This window comes from Molothrus aeneus, chromosome 1 (genome assembly GCF_037042795.1).
Source record: "Molothrus aeneus isolate 106 chromosome 1, BPBGC_Maene_1.0, whole genome shotgun sequence".
NCBI lineage: Eukaryota > Metazoa > Chordata > Aves > Passeriformes > Icteridae > Molothrus > Molothrus aeneus.
Window position 1 is genome coordinate 46,124,090 of NC_089646.1, and position 17,485 is coordinate 46,141,574.

Genomic DNA, 17,485 nt, shown 5'->3' on the forward strand with positions numbered 1-17,485 from the left:
CATGACCAAGGTAAATGGAAAACTAAGTTGGTCTTTAAGAGTTGGGTAATTCAGCTGGAAAAGCATAGTGGCTGTCAGTAATGGTCCTTCACAGGGAAAAGCAGATGATTACAGGTAAGGCATGGATACAAGTTGCATCACCAGGTGGGGATTCCCTCCCTACATCAATTGGATGGCCCAGCAAAGAGTAAGAGGTGTTTGGCTTGATAGGAAGAAACAACAGATGGAAAAAGTCAAAGGAAGAATATGATGTTTAAGAAGCTGATATTTCATCTGCAAGTGTTAAGTATTGTTTTGAACAAACTTTATGGCAGAAATTACTACAATAATCCAGGAGTTATTTAGCTCCTACTCAAGCAATATTTTCAGACTTTTCTGTTTCCATTTTATAATATCAGATTAAGAATTTTCTTTTGACTGTAACATGTTTGGTGGGGAAAAGGGGAAGAAGGGTTTTGCTGAAGGAAAGCTGTAGATACAGGACAGAACCTATTACAGGTCAAACTAATAATCATGATCACATTAAAACATATGGAGTGCTTAAGGTTCCCAAATCTTTTCAGTCCTTTTTCTAGAGCTCATACTAGTTATTCAAGGTGACTGCAGCAATACTGTGTATTTCTGGTATGTGCAGCCACTGTTATAACAAGCAGTGTAACAAGCAGACAGGTTGTTAAAAAAAAAAACATCTCCCAAAATTTGCCCAAGATTCGTATTTTGAAGAGTTGGGATTTTTTCAGTCCCTTAAGTAATGGTTTAGGTAGGTTGTAATGTTACTACACAGTAGTAGAGCCAAGAAGTGACAATGAGTGCACATATTGTCTTTTATCACTTCAGCAGAGTTATTTTGTGTGAGGCAAACAAACCTGACATCAGCTTTACAGTAGCTGTGATCCACTCATTGCCATGCAAAGCTGCTTGTAAAAACATAGAAAGAAAGAAAGAAAACTGAAGGGAGAAAAAACCTTATACTTACCACAGGCAGGTTTTTTATCATTTATTATTTAATATTGCAGAAAATAGTTAATGTAAATGAGACTGCAAGTCTTGAACCTCAGCTATTCCCTGAATGTTTTATTGCAGATTTGTGGTTGGAGACCAAAAAGCTGCCCTGAGTTACACTTGGGGTGAATTTTGTAATATGAATAGTGTATTTCTACACAGCTTTCCAGCTGAAGGATGTCCAAGCATTTTGCAAGTTACATCACTTAAAGATGCTTCTTGTCCCTTCTCCAGATCCTTTTAATTTTAAATATATTTTTATGAGAGCTGGAGGTGGTGGTGGGAAAAGAAACATCGCTGTGTTTCAAGTGTGCGAACTGACGCCTCTGCAGAGGGGAGTACGTTGCACTCCCTCCCCAGTTCTTAATAAGGACAGCCAATATTTAGCCCTCTGAGATCCAGGCTGTGTGCTCAGGAGAGACACTTGGTGCCAAGCACTTCCTCAGAGCAGCCGTGTAAATTAACCTGGTGCCAGGGTCTGCAGTGCCTCCCCTACACGTGTGTGTCCTCCCCCTGGTCTTCTGTAGCTGGGTATGCAGGCACAGAGTGACTTGGGTGTCCCAAGGGGCCCAGTTCCTTCTGTGTCACTGCTTCCCATCTGTTGGCATGGAAAAACAGTGGTGAGGAGAGTGACCCCAGTTCAGATGGGGCCTGCTTCAACCACTGAGATATAAATAATGAGCCCAGCCAAAAGTATTACAGAGCTGCTAGTTGGTCTCAGCTGCCCCTGGAGGTTTGCTGCCACCAGCTCGTGTCCCAAAAGGGTAAACAAAGCTCTGACAGGGGTAAAAGGTCCTACAGCTCTCCCAGATGATACAGTATCTGCCAAGAAATCTGTGAGACTGTGGTTCTCAGGCATGCTAAGGGCCAATTTCTATTTTCTTAGCTGCCTTTAACCCCTCCCTTCTCTTCCAAACAAAAATAGCAGAATTTTAATAGAGATTTCAAGTCAGAATGCTCCTGTTCCCATCTGAGCTGGTGGAAAGTTCCATGTGTTGCTGTGCAGATACTGCCACGTTTTCATTGACTTGAGTCCAGTAGAACTAAGAGGAAACATCTGTGGAGTGGGATAGCTCTGTGTTTGTCCCAGAAATTAATTGCTTCTGCTGGGAGTGTCGAGAGGCTGAAAGCTGTGCACTAGAGATGAGGAGTCTAGAAACTCCTGCTAGGCTTCTACTCATGTTGCCTAGAAAGCACACACCTGCAATTTACCTGTTTCACAGGGACAGCATTCCCCTCAAAGCAGAAAAGGGCTAGGCTGTAGGTCAGTGGACCCAAGCCCAGGAATCCTGTCTGCCTATGTTTTACAGCTACAGTTCAACACTGTAATTGTGCAGTTTGGGGAGAAGAGGGGAGCTCATTCTGCCCTGGGGAGGCAATAGGGAGGAGCATGGCTGTCCCACCTGCAGTCAGGCTTTAAAAGAAGCCTTCCTTCAGCACAGCCTGGTGTAAAGACAAATTGGTGTGAGCCAGAGCTCACTCACAGCTCCCGTGAGTGTGCAAGTCTCTCTTCAAGGGATTTGGCACCTTGATTTGACACAGACAACAGGGTGTTTCTGTATTTGTTTTGTAAGCAGCAGTTACCCACTTCTGCTAGGACTGCCTCCAGCTTTTCTTTTGAACTGCAGCAGATGCCACTGCCCTCCTCAGCAGCAGGATGTTCTCCAGCCCTGCTGTGGCACTGGTTTACTTTGCCTGTGGTCAGTGGCCACTGTGGCACTCAGAGAGTTTGAGAAGCAAAGCTGTAACTGGTGAGACTGAGTGCTCCAGTCCTGACCCCAGAGCCTTGTTCTCCCTGTTCCTTTAACACACTGGGGAAAAATGCAAGAGCAGGTTTGCAACTGGTACTGAATCTCTTCAGCCATCAACCTCTCTGATTTCTCACTGCTCCTCTTGTCTCCTAGTGCACTCCTGCCCCATTGCACTCCCTGCCCATGCAAGGCAGCTTTCCCTTCTAAGGCAAAATGTGGCTGCTCCTGATAGTTGTGCCTCACAGAGGCTTCTTTTCCTTTGTTCTTTTCCTTTTTCCTTCTTTTCCTTAGATCTGCATTTCTAGCGATCTTCTTGGAGCTGCATTTCTAGCTATCCAGGAACAAAGATGTTTCTGCTGTTGCTGCAAAACATCATTAGAATCTCAAACATGCTGCTGATGACTCCCTGGTGATGGTTTAAGCCTCCATTTCATTGACTGGAACACTTTTTAATAGAGCTGTGGTTATCTCTCAAGCTCTGTGAACATCTCTGTTGCCATCCTGATCTCAAGATCTGGGTAAGATGAGCAGCACAGGCGTGGCTGAGTTTTCATGTCACACCACTTGTTGATGAGATTTGTTCTCCTTTATTTAGACAGAGATCATCATAGTTGCTGCAGCCTCTTAGCTTGTACCTTCAGAGGGCTAAGAAGGATTCTCAGGCCCTTTCTGATTTCCTGCACCCAGCTGGCTGTGGCAGGGATCCCTCCCTTCCAGAGGAGCTCTCTCCCTGCCCCTTCTCTCCGTGTTTTGGCAAATGGTAAGTTTGCCTGTTTCCACAGCTGGAAACCTATGGGTTGAAAAGTCATGATTTAAGTCCTACCTCTCTTTCGTCCCTCCAGTGAAAGACCAACTTTAACACAATGAGGCTTTTCAAGACCATGGATTGCTTTCTTTCTGCTGTCTGATCATGCAAACTTTTCTATAAATTCATAAAATTAAGGAATTCACGAACCTGAAGTTGAAATTCTCACATAATCCACAATTCAGCAACCACAGCAATCTAATACTCAAAAGTGAGAACAACATTAAATAAGTCTAAGCTGACGGATCTGCTGTCTACTTGCCTGTCTAAAAATACTGACCATCAAGTTCAGTGCTGACCTCGCTTGAACTGATGCTGTGACAGGCAGTGGACCTCGACAGGAATTCCTCCAGAGTTTTGGTGTTAAATTTGGACATTTCACTACAGTTTTCCTTTGGCTGTTTGGACTTCGGGATCTGGCTGGGGGGCAAACACAAAGCAGTGAAGACAGACAGATTACTCTAGTCTACAGGAGCTACAGTCTCCAAACAAAAGGGAGTGTGAGTCCTTTGGTGCAGCTCCTTTGCAAGCAGAAGGATTTTAAGCAGCTGATATTACTTGAACTGAAGTGCTCCACATTTGCATCTGGTCTAAAGCCCAAGGATCTACTGTAGAATAGATCCTTCTGTGCTGTAGCCCTTGGTGTATGTGGGGTAGGGATGCGAGCCGTGCTTGACATGGGATATGATGGGAAGGTTGCCTCCTTAGGCTCAGAGCCAGTTTCCTGAAGTTGATGCTGGGGATAACATTTTGGCAAAATCCTTGGTTTTCCCCATCATTGTCCTTACGAAAACCGCCCTTTCCTGAACTGTTACTGCATTTCTTCTTGATTGGTCTCCAAAACAATGATCCATAGATGTGGCTCTCTCCATTTTAACCTGTTCCCATGTTTATGCTGATGGAAATCAGGAACGATGCCAGCATGAGTTCAGGCAGCGGCTAATGAATATCAGAGATTTTCTTGTGCTAGCCCCACTTCCTCACACAGTGTTTGTTACTTTCCACTGCTGTTTCTCTCCTGTTCCTCTTTGATGGTACTGGGGTGCCACTGACACGCGGATCCTACCTGTCGGAACCCAGGAAATTCCTCTGGCTGCCCTGGAGGACTCGAGACCCTGCCCAGGGGGCTCAGAGACCCCAAGACCCCTGTGCCTTTGATTTAGCCCTTGGAAAAAACAATGAAGAATTATTGTAATTATATGAAGAATTACAAGACACAAAAGTTTAAGTAGAATGATAGTGAATTTATCAGAGGGTGAAAAATAGATATTTTGGGGTTTTTAGAATGGGGGTTCAGGGGGCAAGATGGAGGAATCTGGGCGTGTCCTGTCTTTCTCCTTCTTCTTCTTCTTGGCCTCCATCTTCTGCTGTGATGTTGGCACTTTTAGATTAGTTTAGAGTAGAAGCTCACTGTCTAACATAGGTGATAGGTATTGGGAAGTAATTGTAAACATTGTACACATAGTTTTTAGTATAAAAAGATAACACCACCTCTGAGGTGGGTGGAGTCCCTCTCACTGTCTTGCTGAGCAGACCTCGGCTGGACAGGAGAAAGAATTTTATAGATAAGGAACAATAAACAACATTGAGACTGAGAATTGAAGAGCTCTGACTCCTTCTTCTACCGCCGGGCTGGGAAAAGAGACTTTCTAACACATCTTGGGATCACTCTGACCAGCGAGAGTCCTGAGACCTACCCTTGCAGAGTGGATGTCACCAAATCACAGAACATTCCAAGCTGGAAAGGACCCACAAGGATCATCAAGTCTGGCTTTAAGTGAATGGCCTGTACAGGGACTGACAACCCTGTCATTTTTAGCACCAGGCTCTAATGCACTGAGCTGATCTCAAGGGAGCAGAGGTGTGAATCCCAGTGTGCTGCCCTAGCCATGGATCAGGCCCCCGAGCTTCAGGGCCCCAAAAGTAAAGATGCTTTTGGGCCTCCCCTTTGCACTCCTGCTGTCAGTGCTGGCAGGGCAGGCAGGAGCCTTCCCAGGGAGGAGGAGCTTCAGGCAAAGAGCTGGCATCATTCAGCATTGGGGTGGCCTGCCTTTGAACTGGTGACTTAGCCCTGAAAGGCCAGCTCTGGTAATTGCCGATCTTGATAATGACCGTGTGAATGCTGTTATCCAGTCCACCCGGGCGCTTTCCAGCCATTATGCAGTGGTGCTGCCTCATTTCTTGGCTTGGCCACACCTGCTCTTTTCCTAGGAGCCAAAGCAAAACAGCCTCTGATCTTGCTGCCCATTTCCTTGCCTAGCTGGGCACAAAATCACAGGTCTGCATTGCTGCCAGGAGCATCCAGCTTCCTTTCATGGATTTATTCCAACTACTGTTTTGCTAACTGAAAGCCTTCCAAATTCAGCATCCCAGCCTACTTACTGGGTTTCCCAAAGCCACGTAAACTTTTCTGTCTGCTTCCCTGCGGCCCTGGAATGGTTTCCACAAGGAACCTTTCCACAAGGTTCTTCTGCCCTCTTTTTTTCATCTCAAACCAGTTACCTTGCAATTAACAGGAGCTACTCTCTCTCTAACCAGGAGTCTGGGCTTGAAACCAGGGAGTGAAGTGCCTTTACTGGAAAGTAAAATCTATAATTGCACAGATGTTAAAAATCATGGACAAAACCTTGGTTCCTTGGCATAATTTTAGCATTTGCTGATGACTTCCAGTTCTATTAGTTCATCTAATAAAAAGGATTACTTCTACTCACTTCCCACACCTCTCTCACCTAAAGAAGTGTGAATCATGAGGATCTCAAAAGCAAAGGAGCATTGAGAGCCCCATTATTTAACTGGAACCTCTGGCTTCAGCGGGAGCTTGGTCAGAGGATGGCTGTTCCCTTAAGCATCCTCGTGCTGGATCCAATGCAGCAACACTTCAGCTTGCTCCCATCAGCTGGATGGGCCAGGGTTTATGAGCTTTTGTAATCTCAAGGATTTTTATTTTCAGTCTACACTGGACAGAATCAGAGCAAAGCCCCCTGTAGATAGTGTTACAGCTGGAGACAAGTGTTTTGAGTCTACTTGTTTTCATTTTTCTCATTTTTCAAGAAAAATGGTGGTGGCATCCAGCACAGGACCTGCTGGATGGTGCAGGGAGGGGTCTCCTTGGTGCAGACCTGTTCTTCAGGGACTAATGGAAAGCCACCCTGCCATTCTTGTTTCAGATGGGCAACACTCCAGCTGGTCCCAGGCTGGAAATCTGAGGTTAGGAATTGCTGTCAGACTCCACACCACAGCAATCTGTTTCATGGGCAGCAGTAAAGGGAGCATTTTGATTTTTTCTCCAGCTTGGCAGCACATGAATCAAAGCAAAGGCAGGAGAGTGTATCTGTAGCCAAGGAAAACTGGGAGGTACTGAGTTACCTACCAAAAGTACTTTGGAGTTTCAAGGAAAACAAACGTGTTTTTGTGTAAGTGTCTGGCATCTCTTGGGCTCCATCCATCCCATTTTGGGATAGTCCAGGCAGGAGAACAGTAAATCCCCAAAATATGTATTTTCCAGTTTAAATTTGAGTGAGGGTTGGTGCACATGATAAAGAGCAGTGAAAATCAAACTGTTCCTCCTATGCTTCAAAAGCTGGAACTGTTCAGGTAGGACATCAGGGCAGGATTTTCCTTATTCAGCAGAAGTGTGAGATAGGGTAACACGGTGGTTGCCAAACTAACTCATTGGCAGCTCTTTTTCCAATCACATCCCTGTTTATCTCAGATCTTTTATGCTCCTAGAACTCCAGAGTTTCACATTGTGCTGGGTGGCATCTTGCCTTAAATTATCAGAAAAGTTTTAAGGTTAATAGCTGATGTCTGGAGCACTTTGTTCTGCAAAATGCCCATCTTTCCTCCCTCCACATTAATTTCTTCCACTTGTTCAAACTGCTGCTGTTCCTCCTGTGGGGAAGGACTTACCTGCTTGAGTTGCAGCTGCTGAACAACCACACCACCCAAAAAACCAGGCAGTGGTCTTGGTTTAGGCTGCAGAGCTGCTCAGCACAGCCCAGCTGCTCTGAGAAGTCAGGCTGGGGATCTGCAAAGGGGCCTCGAGGAGAATGGCTTTTTGTGGAACATGTGCCCCTGGTCCCAAGTCCCACTGGAGATCCCATGGAGAAGCAATGACAGCAGGATGACCCTACCAAAGCCACAGTGGGACTGCTTTTTAGAGGGTTAAGAGCCACCCTACACTCTGAGCAAGGAACTGGGGTGCTCAGTCCCCCCACCCACTCCCTCTGCCGCTGTTGGTGCCTGTACATCCCTTGGGGCATCCCTGCTGAGGGGCGGGGGACAGGCGGGGGACAGGCGGCCCCTCTCTGCTCCCTCGGCCACCCAAGCGCTGTTTCACACCTGGCCTCGCTGTTGCCATCGCTGACACACGAGATCAAACTCGTGGCGTTGTGCTAAAAGCCACAGGAAATCCTTCCAGCTACACTCCCAGCCTTTCCTCATGTTTAGCTTAGCAGACTGTCGGTACATTCATTCGTCCTTTTTTGTAGGTTTTTGTTTTGTTTTGTTTTGTTTATTTTTTTCTTTTTGAACAAAAACAAGCGGCGTGCTAAGAACTGCAGCCCCCCCTGGGAGGTGTTCAGCCTTGGCCGGAGCCGCCCGGGGCCGGGAGGCTGCGCTGGCCCAGGCTCAGCGGGAGCTCTCTGGGACAGCCATTCCCGCCTCCAGCCGCTGTCCGGGCGGCTGTGTGAGGGCAGAGCTGCTGCAGCTCCGCTCGCACCGGCATGGCGCTCCGGGCAGCCGGCCTCCTCCTCCTCCTCCTCCTCTGCCTCCTCTCCCTCGCCCAGCTCTCCGAGCAGCAGAACGGCAAAGCCCGGCAGAAACCGGCGGCTTCCAAGAAAGGTAAGGGGCAGCGGCAGCTTCCTTGCGAGAAAGGCTTGCAGGGCTTGGGGGGGCTGCAGTCAGCCCACTCGTCTGGGCATTTAACGGTGCTTTAGTGGAACTTCATTAAAAAACAGCTAAAAACCTAATAAAGCGTCTTCCTCCCCCCTTCCTCCGTGGGAATGATTGTGCAGCTCTTCTGTAAAATAGTGAGGGTATTGAGACGGTTCAGGTGGGTCCTCACCTTGAATAAATTTGTTGGGACAGCTTAGTCTGAATTTCAAGGGGAACATGTTTTCCATGTTCCCTCTAAGGTTCATCCCAAGCTTTTCCTCTAATAAACTCTCCCTTTCTATAACACCTTCACCCTTTCTCATTCATTTTTCAGAAGCAAGTAAGTGGCAGATGACAGGCAATTTTGGAGATAAGAGCAGGCACAAAATAGCCAAGCCATTAAGCACCAACAGGGTTCTTAGTTTAAACCCACTGGCCTCGGGTGTGTTTCACAGTGGACACGAGCTCTGACTACTCAGGCTTGCACACACAAAGATGCCTGGGTTTTCTATTCCCTAGTGGGTTTGTTTCTCCTTCTCTTCTCCTGTTTTCCTCCTGTCCCATCCTTGACTCAGTGCTCATTAGGTACAGGGGAAGGCCGGTGAGGTGAGGAAGCAGCGTGTGAGCTTTGCCTGCCTGCCTGATGTGACCGACTGCAACTGCCTGGACTTGGACCGCTCCTTCATTTCCTACTTGGAATGAAGTGGGGAGCAAGGAAGAAGCATCCCTGGAATTCACTTGGCCAGGCTGCTGTCTACACTCACCCAGTGGCTATTTTTGTCAGATTCCATCCTTGAGAAATTTCTGCCTTTTCTCCCATTAGATCTTTCTATGAATTCACAAACTTAGCTGCTTATTCCACATCTTATTCTGCAGGACATGGAATAACAGAGAAAACAATCTGACTGTTTTCTTGAGCAAAAAGTACCCCCTTGGGCTCATATAGGACACATACATGCACTGCACTCACTGGAGGTACCAGGAGAGAGACATTTCTTAAAGAAATCCTGTTTTTCTCTAGGTGTCATTGCAACTGCTGTTTGTAATTGATTAGTGACAAGAAGGTGGGAGAAAAATCTCCTATTTGACAGGAAAATTTGGCTCTGATTTAAAAGCTTTTGAGGGGGGTGTCCTGAAAAGCCATCTGGACCAGCTGGTGGCAGGTTTTAGTCAATTTCTTTTCAAAGGAGAGGTCATATTTTCTGTGGAGGAAAGGGAAAAACCCAGCAACTTGGCATTTTTTGATCAGTCCCATCCAGCCCCACAGGAACTCAGCTGCCCTGCCTGCACTGGAAATTTCCAGTATTTCCTGGTTAATATTTTTCAGATTTTTACCAATGCCTGAGGATAGGAAAAGAGGGAGAAAAGTGCTAAAAATCCCCTATGAAGCTCCTCTTCACCTACATCCAAGCCTGCCTGCCCAGCCACCAGAGGGGACAGGGCTCAGCCACTTCTGCTCTGAACAATGGCAGGATGGACCCATCTCATCTTCATCCAGGCATCCAGTACCCCCATCCTGGTTCCAGCCCCACACTTTGCCTGGGAGGGTCAGGAATAGCCAAGCCACTGGAGGGTTGGTGTTTTTATTGGATTTTACTGGATTATTTTTTTTTTAATCTATGCAACCAAACCACAAAAATTAGAAAAGAAAGCACTGGTTTAAGCCAAGCTTTTTATGTTGGCTTTTTAAAAAAAAATTTCTTTACTTTTTTTTTAATTACGGCTTATGTTTGGATCTGCTTCAGAATGAAAAATGATGCTATTTCAACATGAAAAAGCCAAACCACAGCATTTAGAAAATGCTGAGACAGCACATTCACTTTGCCTGCTGTTGTGTTTTTGCCCCTCAAAGTACTCCCTGGTTACTGTTCCAAATGCAGTAGCTCAGCAAACTCTCCCTGAGCCCCAGTGTATTGGGATACAGGTGGGATTTGCCCTTGACTGGCGGGTCTGGGGGTCTCATCCAAAAGACTGCCCCGGGGGAGGCAGGCACTGGCATCCCTGCCTGGGCAGTGCTGACACCCCATGGCTGGAGGGTGCAGGCATCAGCCCTGAGGGGGCTCCCCTTGGTCACAGATGTGTTGGGGTGCTGGCATCATGGAAGGGAGCATCTTTGCATAGCTCTGACATGTATTTCTGAGGTAACTGGAGATAGAAGTCAGAATCTGGATGCTTAATTCAGTGGGTAGGGAGTAATTTGGGCTTCTTTTCTAATGCCACCTACTGCCCAAAATTTTGGTGTATTCTTGTCTGGGTGCTCTTCCCTGAAAATGCCTGTGAACATTTAGAGTGCTGTAAATCCAGTGTGGGTGTGTTCAGTCTCCTCCTTTGATCCAGGGACAGACTGCAATATGGGACCTGACTGTTCCACTTCATACCTTTGAAGAAATGGCTGGTGTCAGAAGAAATACTGGTGGCCAGAGAGCTTTGATGATAAACATTGTGAACCAGAGCAATGCTCATTCCTCTGGGGGACAGAAAGCTGTTTGGATCTCCAGGCAAAGCTAAGAAACATGTATATATATATCCAAATTTCATACAGGAATAGTTAAGACATTAAAATTAAGTACAGAGGGATTTGTTTGTTATTCAGCATACAATTAATTAGAGTGGGCGAGAGTTCCCATTTTTAGCTTTAAACACATTCCTGGCCAGGGTTTCAAACCAACAGACTATTTTGACCCACACTTCTGTGAGTCTCCTTTTGCTCTTGCCTCTGCCCATGCTTAATCCCGCTGCTCCTGGTCCTGCACAGGGACCCACTCCATCAGTATGCCAGCTGCCATCACAGAAAACCCAGACTGTAAACAGGCTTGATCCCAGGCTTCAGGAGGTGAGCCTTGAGGAAATGACAGCACTGAGACAAAAACCCATGGCAATAAAATAGACAACAATGTCTGTTGATATAGCTGTGGTCCTCAATTTATAGCTGAAAGGTGGGTCAACCAGTCTTGGTTCTCTGTGAGATATCCCAGTGAATGCAGTGCTGTAGGAGCATCTTGTTGCCCAGGGTTTGGAAATGGAGACATGTCACCTCTCATGGCAGGGACCCTCAAGGTGGGAACCCACCAGCAAATCCAGCTGGAATTCCATAAGGAGCTGCCCCAGCAAGACTCATTGGCAGTGTCCTGCCATGGCCTTTAGATGTTACTTAAACCTTAGAACATTTGTTCTGCTGCAAGACAGGCTTGCATGGGGTAAAAAACCCATGATTAATTAGCCACTTCCCCCAAAGTGTTTTCATCAAAGGCAGCAAAATAATATCTAGTGCCTCAGTGTTAAGTGAATCCATTAAAGTTAATTGAGCAATGAGTAAAGTAAAGTTAATTGAGCAATGAGTAATGCCCTCCTCCTGATGTGTCTGGCTTTCATGTTCATGGCACCATGTAATCTTGGGTTGGTGGTTTTGACCTGCACCCAGGCTGCTTCCCTACTTGCCTGCCTTGGTGCCTCAGCTCCTTGGCCCTCAAGGAAACTCTTCCTCCTGCATTCATGGGCAAACTGTCCCATTTCCTTTCAGCCCAGGAGAACCACTAGATGCTTTCAACATGAGAATTACTAGATGCATACCTCAATGTCTGATCTCCCACCACCTTCAAGGTGTAAATGGTCCCTTTGCTTCTGTCTAGGAGAAATCCAAGTACTGATTAATAGCTGGTTGGAGCTGTTGCAGGAGCAGCACACCTAGCAAGATGTAGGCTTTAAGAGCCAGCTCTCCAGCCAAAGAGGTGTCTTCTCACAGCAGGAAAGCAGCTCTGGACACTGTTTGGGTACCTGCACTGGGGGTGATGAAGGTAGAGATGAGGCAGAGGCAGCTGTGGTGATCCAAAGGATGGTGTGGTTGGTGGGCAGAGGCTGGTGGCTGGTGGTGCAGAGGCAGATCTAGTGGAAGTAGGATCTGCAGCCCTTCCAGCCCCTTCCTTCTGAGCATCAGCCTGGTGAGCAAAGTGCTTTCCTACTAACCCACCAATGACAGCAGACAAGAGGTGGGTGCAGCCAGGAGTGCACACAGAGAACATCACGTGTTAGGGTATTTAAGGGAAGCCAGGAGGGTGTGCTGTGACTAGAGAGAGAGAGAGAGAGAGAGAGTGTGCTTTTGAGGAATCTGACAAAAATAAATCCTGTTCATCATTAGCTTCAAGTTGCCCACAAAACATTTCTGTGTGTCAGGACTTCTGTTCAGGCCAGGATGTCCTCCTGCATTTTGGGAGCTTGACTCCAATGCAGCACATGCCCAATGACTGCTCTACACAAGGGTGCCAGAGACAAGCCTGCACGTTGCAGTGCTCGTGCATATCACCTCTTCCCCAGCACTGCCAGCCCTGCAGCTGGAAGATGCATGGGGTCCACAGTCCCAAAACCTGAACCAGGAAAACAAGGTTGTAATTGATAGTGGAACCAGGCTGGCAAGCAAACATGCACTCTGATGGATGTGCAAGGGGACACAGGTGCTGACTTTGTGGATTCCTTTTGTCTATCCTGCTCTGAGGGCAAAGAAACATGGAGTTTTGATGATAGGAACAGATTTGGTTGCTTCCCCTGGGATACAACCAATATTTGTGCTCTTTCTTTGATTTCTCCAACAGATGGTGTGAGCCTCAAAATGATTGAAGACCTGAAGGCCATGATTGACAACATCTCTCAGGAGGTTGCTCTACTGAAGGAAAAGCAAGCACTCCAGACAGGTAAGGGGCTTGCTGAAGAACACACAACTTTTACTTTGAGAGAGGAGCTGCTCGTAACGTGGCTGCAATTGCTCCACATGTCTTGATGAGAGATGCCCGAGCAGCCCCCAGCAGCAAGCCCACCACGGGGAGAGAGGTTGGGAGATCAAAGCAGAGTGTGGGTCTCTGCAATTCCCCTGGGCTGGTGAACTTCCTTGGGCAGTTAATGGCAGGAGCTGTGCAGTGTGGGGCCCCCCTCTTTATGTGCCTCCCATCTGGATATTCCTATGATGCTAAGCCAGATGTTCATTTTCGTTTATGAGGTGGAGGGATGGGATTTCGATTAGTCTGTGCTTTAACCAAATGTAGCTTACTCTTTTGTCAGACCCTAGTGAAATGGCAACCTGGTCTCTTCTACACACCATGGTATTGCCCAGGGTACTGCACTGCAGGGCAGTCCTGCTTCATTAAACATACACAGAGGACAGTCCCAAAATGTCCATCTTCCAGATGTACTCCATAGTAATTCTGTGCAAACTCCACTGGCATCAGTAGGAGTAGGATTTGCAAAAGATGAAGCAGAAATGAGATGAAAATGCAAATTAAGGAGATTTTTCTCCTTAAAAGAAAAGGAACACAAGCAAAATCAAGGCTTTAGTTCCAAGCTCACATTCATTGAGAAGTAATTGGTTTGGATATTAATGTGTGGCTCTGATTAGGTATTGTTTGGCTACAGTACCCTGCACTCTTAAGGTTTAGAGATTAAAGAAAAGCAAAATAAATTGATAATCTTAAAACCAAAATCAGAGGCAAGTAGAAATTTCCTCTGAAGACCTCAAGCTATGCAAGCCCAACGCTTCTGATCAAAGCTTATTAAAAAAGACTTTTTTTTTCATCTTGCATAATTAAGATGATTTAATTGGTATGCAGGCTTTTTCCCAAAACACTCCAACACCCAGCAGTACCCATGACAAACCATATTTCCAACAAACTCATCACAGAAAGAGTAGCAGTGGCTGGGGAGGAGCAAGGCCAGGGGAAGGAGCATGAGGACCATGTTGCACCTCTGCTCCAGCACCAGCAGAGCCCAGAAGGGTGGCAGGGGCACCCTGAAAATCCATTTCACCCAGTGATTTGCAGAGGGGGAGGGCACGTCTTTATGACTTTGTCCCACCCTGCATAGGAGGAAAAGAGGCCCTTGGAATCCTGTGCTGCTAAGGGTCACTGTGCAGCCTAAGAAATTAAGTTTGTAATTTGGCTGCTGCGTTTGCGGTTGCTGCCTCTTCCTGGGCACCATTTTTAAACCAAATTCTCTTTCTGTCTTTTTTATTCTGTTGGTGTGGTAACCTCTCAGTCTGCCTGAAAGGCACCAAAATTAATCTGAAATGCTTTCTGGCGTTTTCGGAGACCAAGACGTACCACGAGGCCAGCGAGAGCTGCATCTCCCAGGGCGGCACGCTGAGCGTGCCCCTGGGTGGCGAGGAGAACGATGCCCTCTACGACTACATGCGCAGGAGCATCGGCCCCGAGGCCGAGCTCTGGCTGGGCCTCAACGACATGGCCACGGAGGGCAGGTGGGTCGACATGACGGGCAGCCCCATCCGCTACAAGAACTGGGAGACTGAAATCACCACCCAGCCCGACGGCGGCAAGCTGGAAAACTGCGCGGCTTTGTCGGGGACCGCCAACGGCAAATGGTTCGACAAGAGGTGCCGAGAGCAGCTGCCCTATGTCTGCCAGTTCATGATCGTGTAGGGGCAGGGCCTCCCCCCTGCCCAGCCAGCCCAGAGCCCATCCTGGGCAGCGGGATGATGGAGCTGTAGCTGTGTGTTCGCCTCCATGTCCATCCACACACCCTCATGCGCGTGTTCAGTAGAGTCACCCTTTGCAAAGAGAGTCGCTGCGGCTCGCTGCCGGGTCATAGAGCCCCAGAGCATTTCCTTTGGCCACACTCAGCCCTGTTTGCAGCTGCACTACTCTTCCTAAGGCACAATTTATAGATATATATTTTTTTACACAGGGAATTTATTAGGACAGCTCAGTTGTTCCAGCAAAGAACCAGTCCAGCCTGGCATACAGCTGCCTCGGCCTCCCAGGGCTGTCACTCTGCAGTGTCCTTTCCCATTTTGCTGAGCTTTCTTGGGACACCAGCATAGGCAGTTTCTGCTTTCTTCTCTTGTTTTGCTTCCCCATAAGCCCTGGCAGCAATTTGTGAGAGTTCTGTGTTCCTCACAGTGTTCCAGTTCAGCCTTGTGAGGATCAAGGTCCTGTCTCAGCAAGCAGAGGGAGCTACTCCTGCTTTGCATTGAGAGATGCAGTTTGGCTTATTTGGTAGGATACCAGCTGCTCAACTAGTCAAATTTCATGTATGAATGAATTAGCAAGTTACAGGCATATTTGATCCTCTTCTCACCAGCCAGAAGCCAGTTTCACTGACTTCAGTGGGACAGTAAGACCCACTGCCAGGTCCTTTGAAAAAAAAAATCCCATCAAAAGCTTTAATTGTGCAGCAGTATCAAGGGGAAAGCAGCAAAGATTGGGGCATAGTTAGTCAACAATATTACTAGAAATAGAAGATGTGTGTATTACATAAATAACATTCATGTAATACTCTTAGGGAGTATGTTGCTATATAAAAATAACTATATATTGAAAACAAGCCCCAGGACAACTCACTCCAGCAGCTTCAGGAATGACCTGACCTGTTCATATGATGGGAATCTAGATGAACTAGTCCAGTCTTTGCTGGTTCTTGGCAAACATAAATCTGCTGAGCACTGTTTATGCCAATACAGTCATGCCCAGCTGAAGGTCTGACCTCAGTGATTTTTTCTGAAAAAAGGTTTAAAGTAAAACTAAACAAAAAAAGCAAAAACAAAACCAAACCTAACCAAAGCAAAACAAAACAGAAAAACTCCCCAGCAATGGTGGGAAAGAAGTGCAGGTCACCCTGGCAGCTTAACAGAGCTTTGCTGGCTGTTGGCTAAAAGGTATCAGTGGTTCTTTTCAGTCCAGTGCTTGGCAATAACCCCTCCAGTTTGGGTCACAGGCCCTACACTTCCAGGTTGGAGGTGTCAAGACAGGATCCTGCCCATGGGACAGGTATTCCAGTTTGCTGCTTTGTTTAAAAGCAGCATGGTGGTGGGTCTTCCAAACCATCAAGTCTGAGCCAAGCTGGAATCACACACACACACAAATGCAGAGTGCACGCTTCTGAGGTTGTCACTATTGCCAAACTCTCCGCTGTTCAAATGACTATAAAATAAAAATATCTCTATAGCTTGCTGAAGGAATGGAGTTGTGTCCATGTGATTGGATTGGCTTTCTTCTACTTGTCTTTCTCTTCAGAGCAGCTCCAGGGATATATCTGAAGGCCAGAGATAACAAAGGCAGAGGGGAAAAGCAGGAAATGAGAGCCTCCCACCCTGTAGTACGCTTTATAGGATTCTCCCCCTCCTTCCCTGTTATCATCCCAGTCACATGTCATACACAGGATACAGGCAGGGAATCCTTTTATAGGAAAATAGGATTTCCTTCCTTTCCTCCCTTGCTGCTGGGAAATTTCATCCTGAAATACAAGCTAACCCAGAAGGAAGATTCCTCCCTCAGCCCTGTTTGGCAGCACTAGTGGTGCTGGGGGAGATGGCACCTCAGCTCCCAGCATGGAACCAGTCCTTCCCAGGCTGCCTCCCACCTCCTCCACTATGAGCAGAGCTCATAGTGAGAAGAGGCACCAGGAGTCCCTCTTCTTCACCCACTGAGGTGGTGATGACTTCTCCCTCCACTCCAGCATCCCATGTAGGAGAGAAGACCATCCATGTAGAAGACAGTGCCTCACACCAGTCTGTGAAGTTTCAACTGCTGCAGGACTGCATGTGAAGTTAGGTCTCTTTTGCACAGCCCTTCAGTGAGCTTTACTTTGGATCCTGCTCCTGATGTTTTCCAAGGCTCTGCTGTAGGTCATGATTACACCCTACAAGCCAGCTTGTCTCAATATAAATCCTCTAGTTGCTTTGGCAGATGTTCCCTCCATCATCCTCATGTTTTGAGATACACATGAAGGCAAAGCAGCAACGCTGGAAACATTGCTGGCTTTAATTCTGACTAGTCATAAACCACAAGGTCTTAAAACACAAATGTGTGGTCAGAGAAGTAAACTGAGGGCTTTTATGGAAAGAGGAACAGTGTGAAAGTCATGGACCCTGCAATGCTGAGTTTCAGGGAAGTTGTAGGTGCTGGAGCTGGACCATCTTGGTATGGAGTGTGAATCTGAAAAACAGCCATGGAGATGGATGCCAAAGGATATTCCCAGAGAGGACATGAAGAAGTAAATCTGTCAAATCTAAAAAATAACAAGTCGCTCTCGGCAGATTTCTTGCTCGTATCTG

The 17,485-nt window shown here is 47.0% G+C and overlaps 1 protein-coding gene across 1 annotated transcript; it reads left to right on the forward strand.

The window, feature by feature from the left end:
• The first annotated feature begins 8,215 nt into the window (after nucleotides 1-8,215).
• On the forward strand, nucleotides 8,216-16,386 carry CLEC3B (C-type lectin domain family 3 member B). The gene is made up of 3 exons (XM_066572041.1): nucleotides 8,216-8,400; nucleotides 13,020-13,118; nucleotides 14,452-16,386. Exons 1-3 carry the CDS (start codon nucleotides 8,283-8,285, stop codon nucleotides 14,850-14,852), a joined length of 618 nt encoding a protein of 205 aa, XP_066428138.1. The 5' UTR covers nucleotides 8,216-8,282; the 3' UTR covers nucleotides 14,853-16,386.
• The last annotated feature ends 1,099 nt before the right edge of the window (nucleotides 16,387-17,485 follow it).

Excerpts from the sequence above, each read along its gene's own strand:
- CLEC3B (XM_066572041.1), top strand. The coding sequence starts at position 8,283 with ATGGCGCTCCGGGCAGCCGGCCTCCTCCTCCTCCTCCTCCTCTGCCTC. Across the intron at positions 8,401-13,019 it reads ACCGGCGGCTTCCAAGAAAG|ATGGTGTGAGCCTCAAAATG; the intron begins GTAAGGGGCAGC and ends TTTCTCCAACAG. Across the intron at positions 13,119-14,451 it reads AAAGCAAGCACTCCAGACAG|TCTGCCTGAAAGGCACCAAA; the intron begins GTAAGGGGCTTG and ends GTAACCTCTCAG.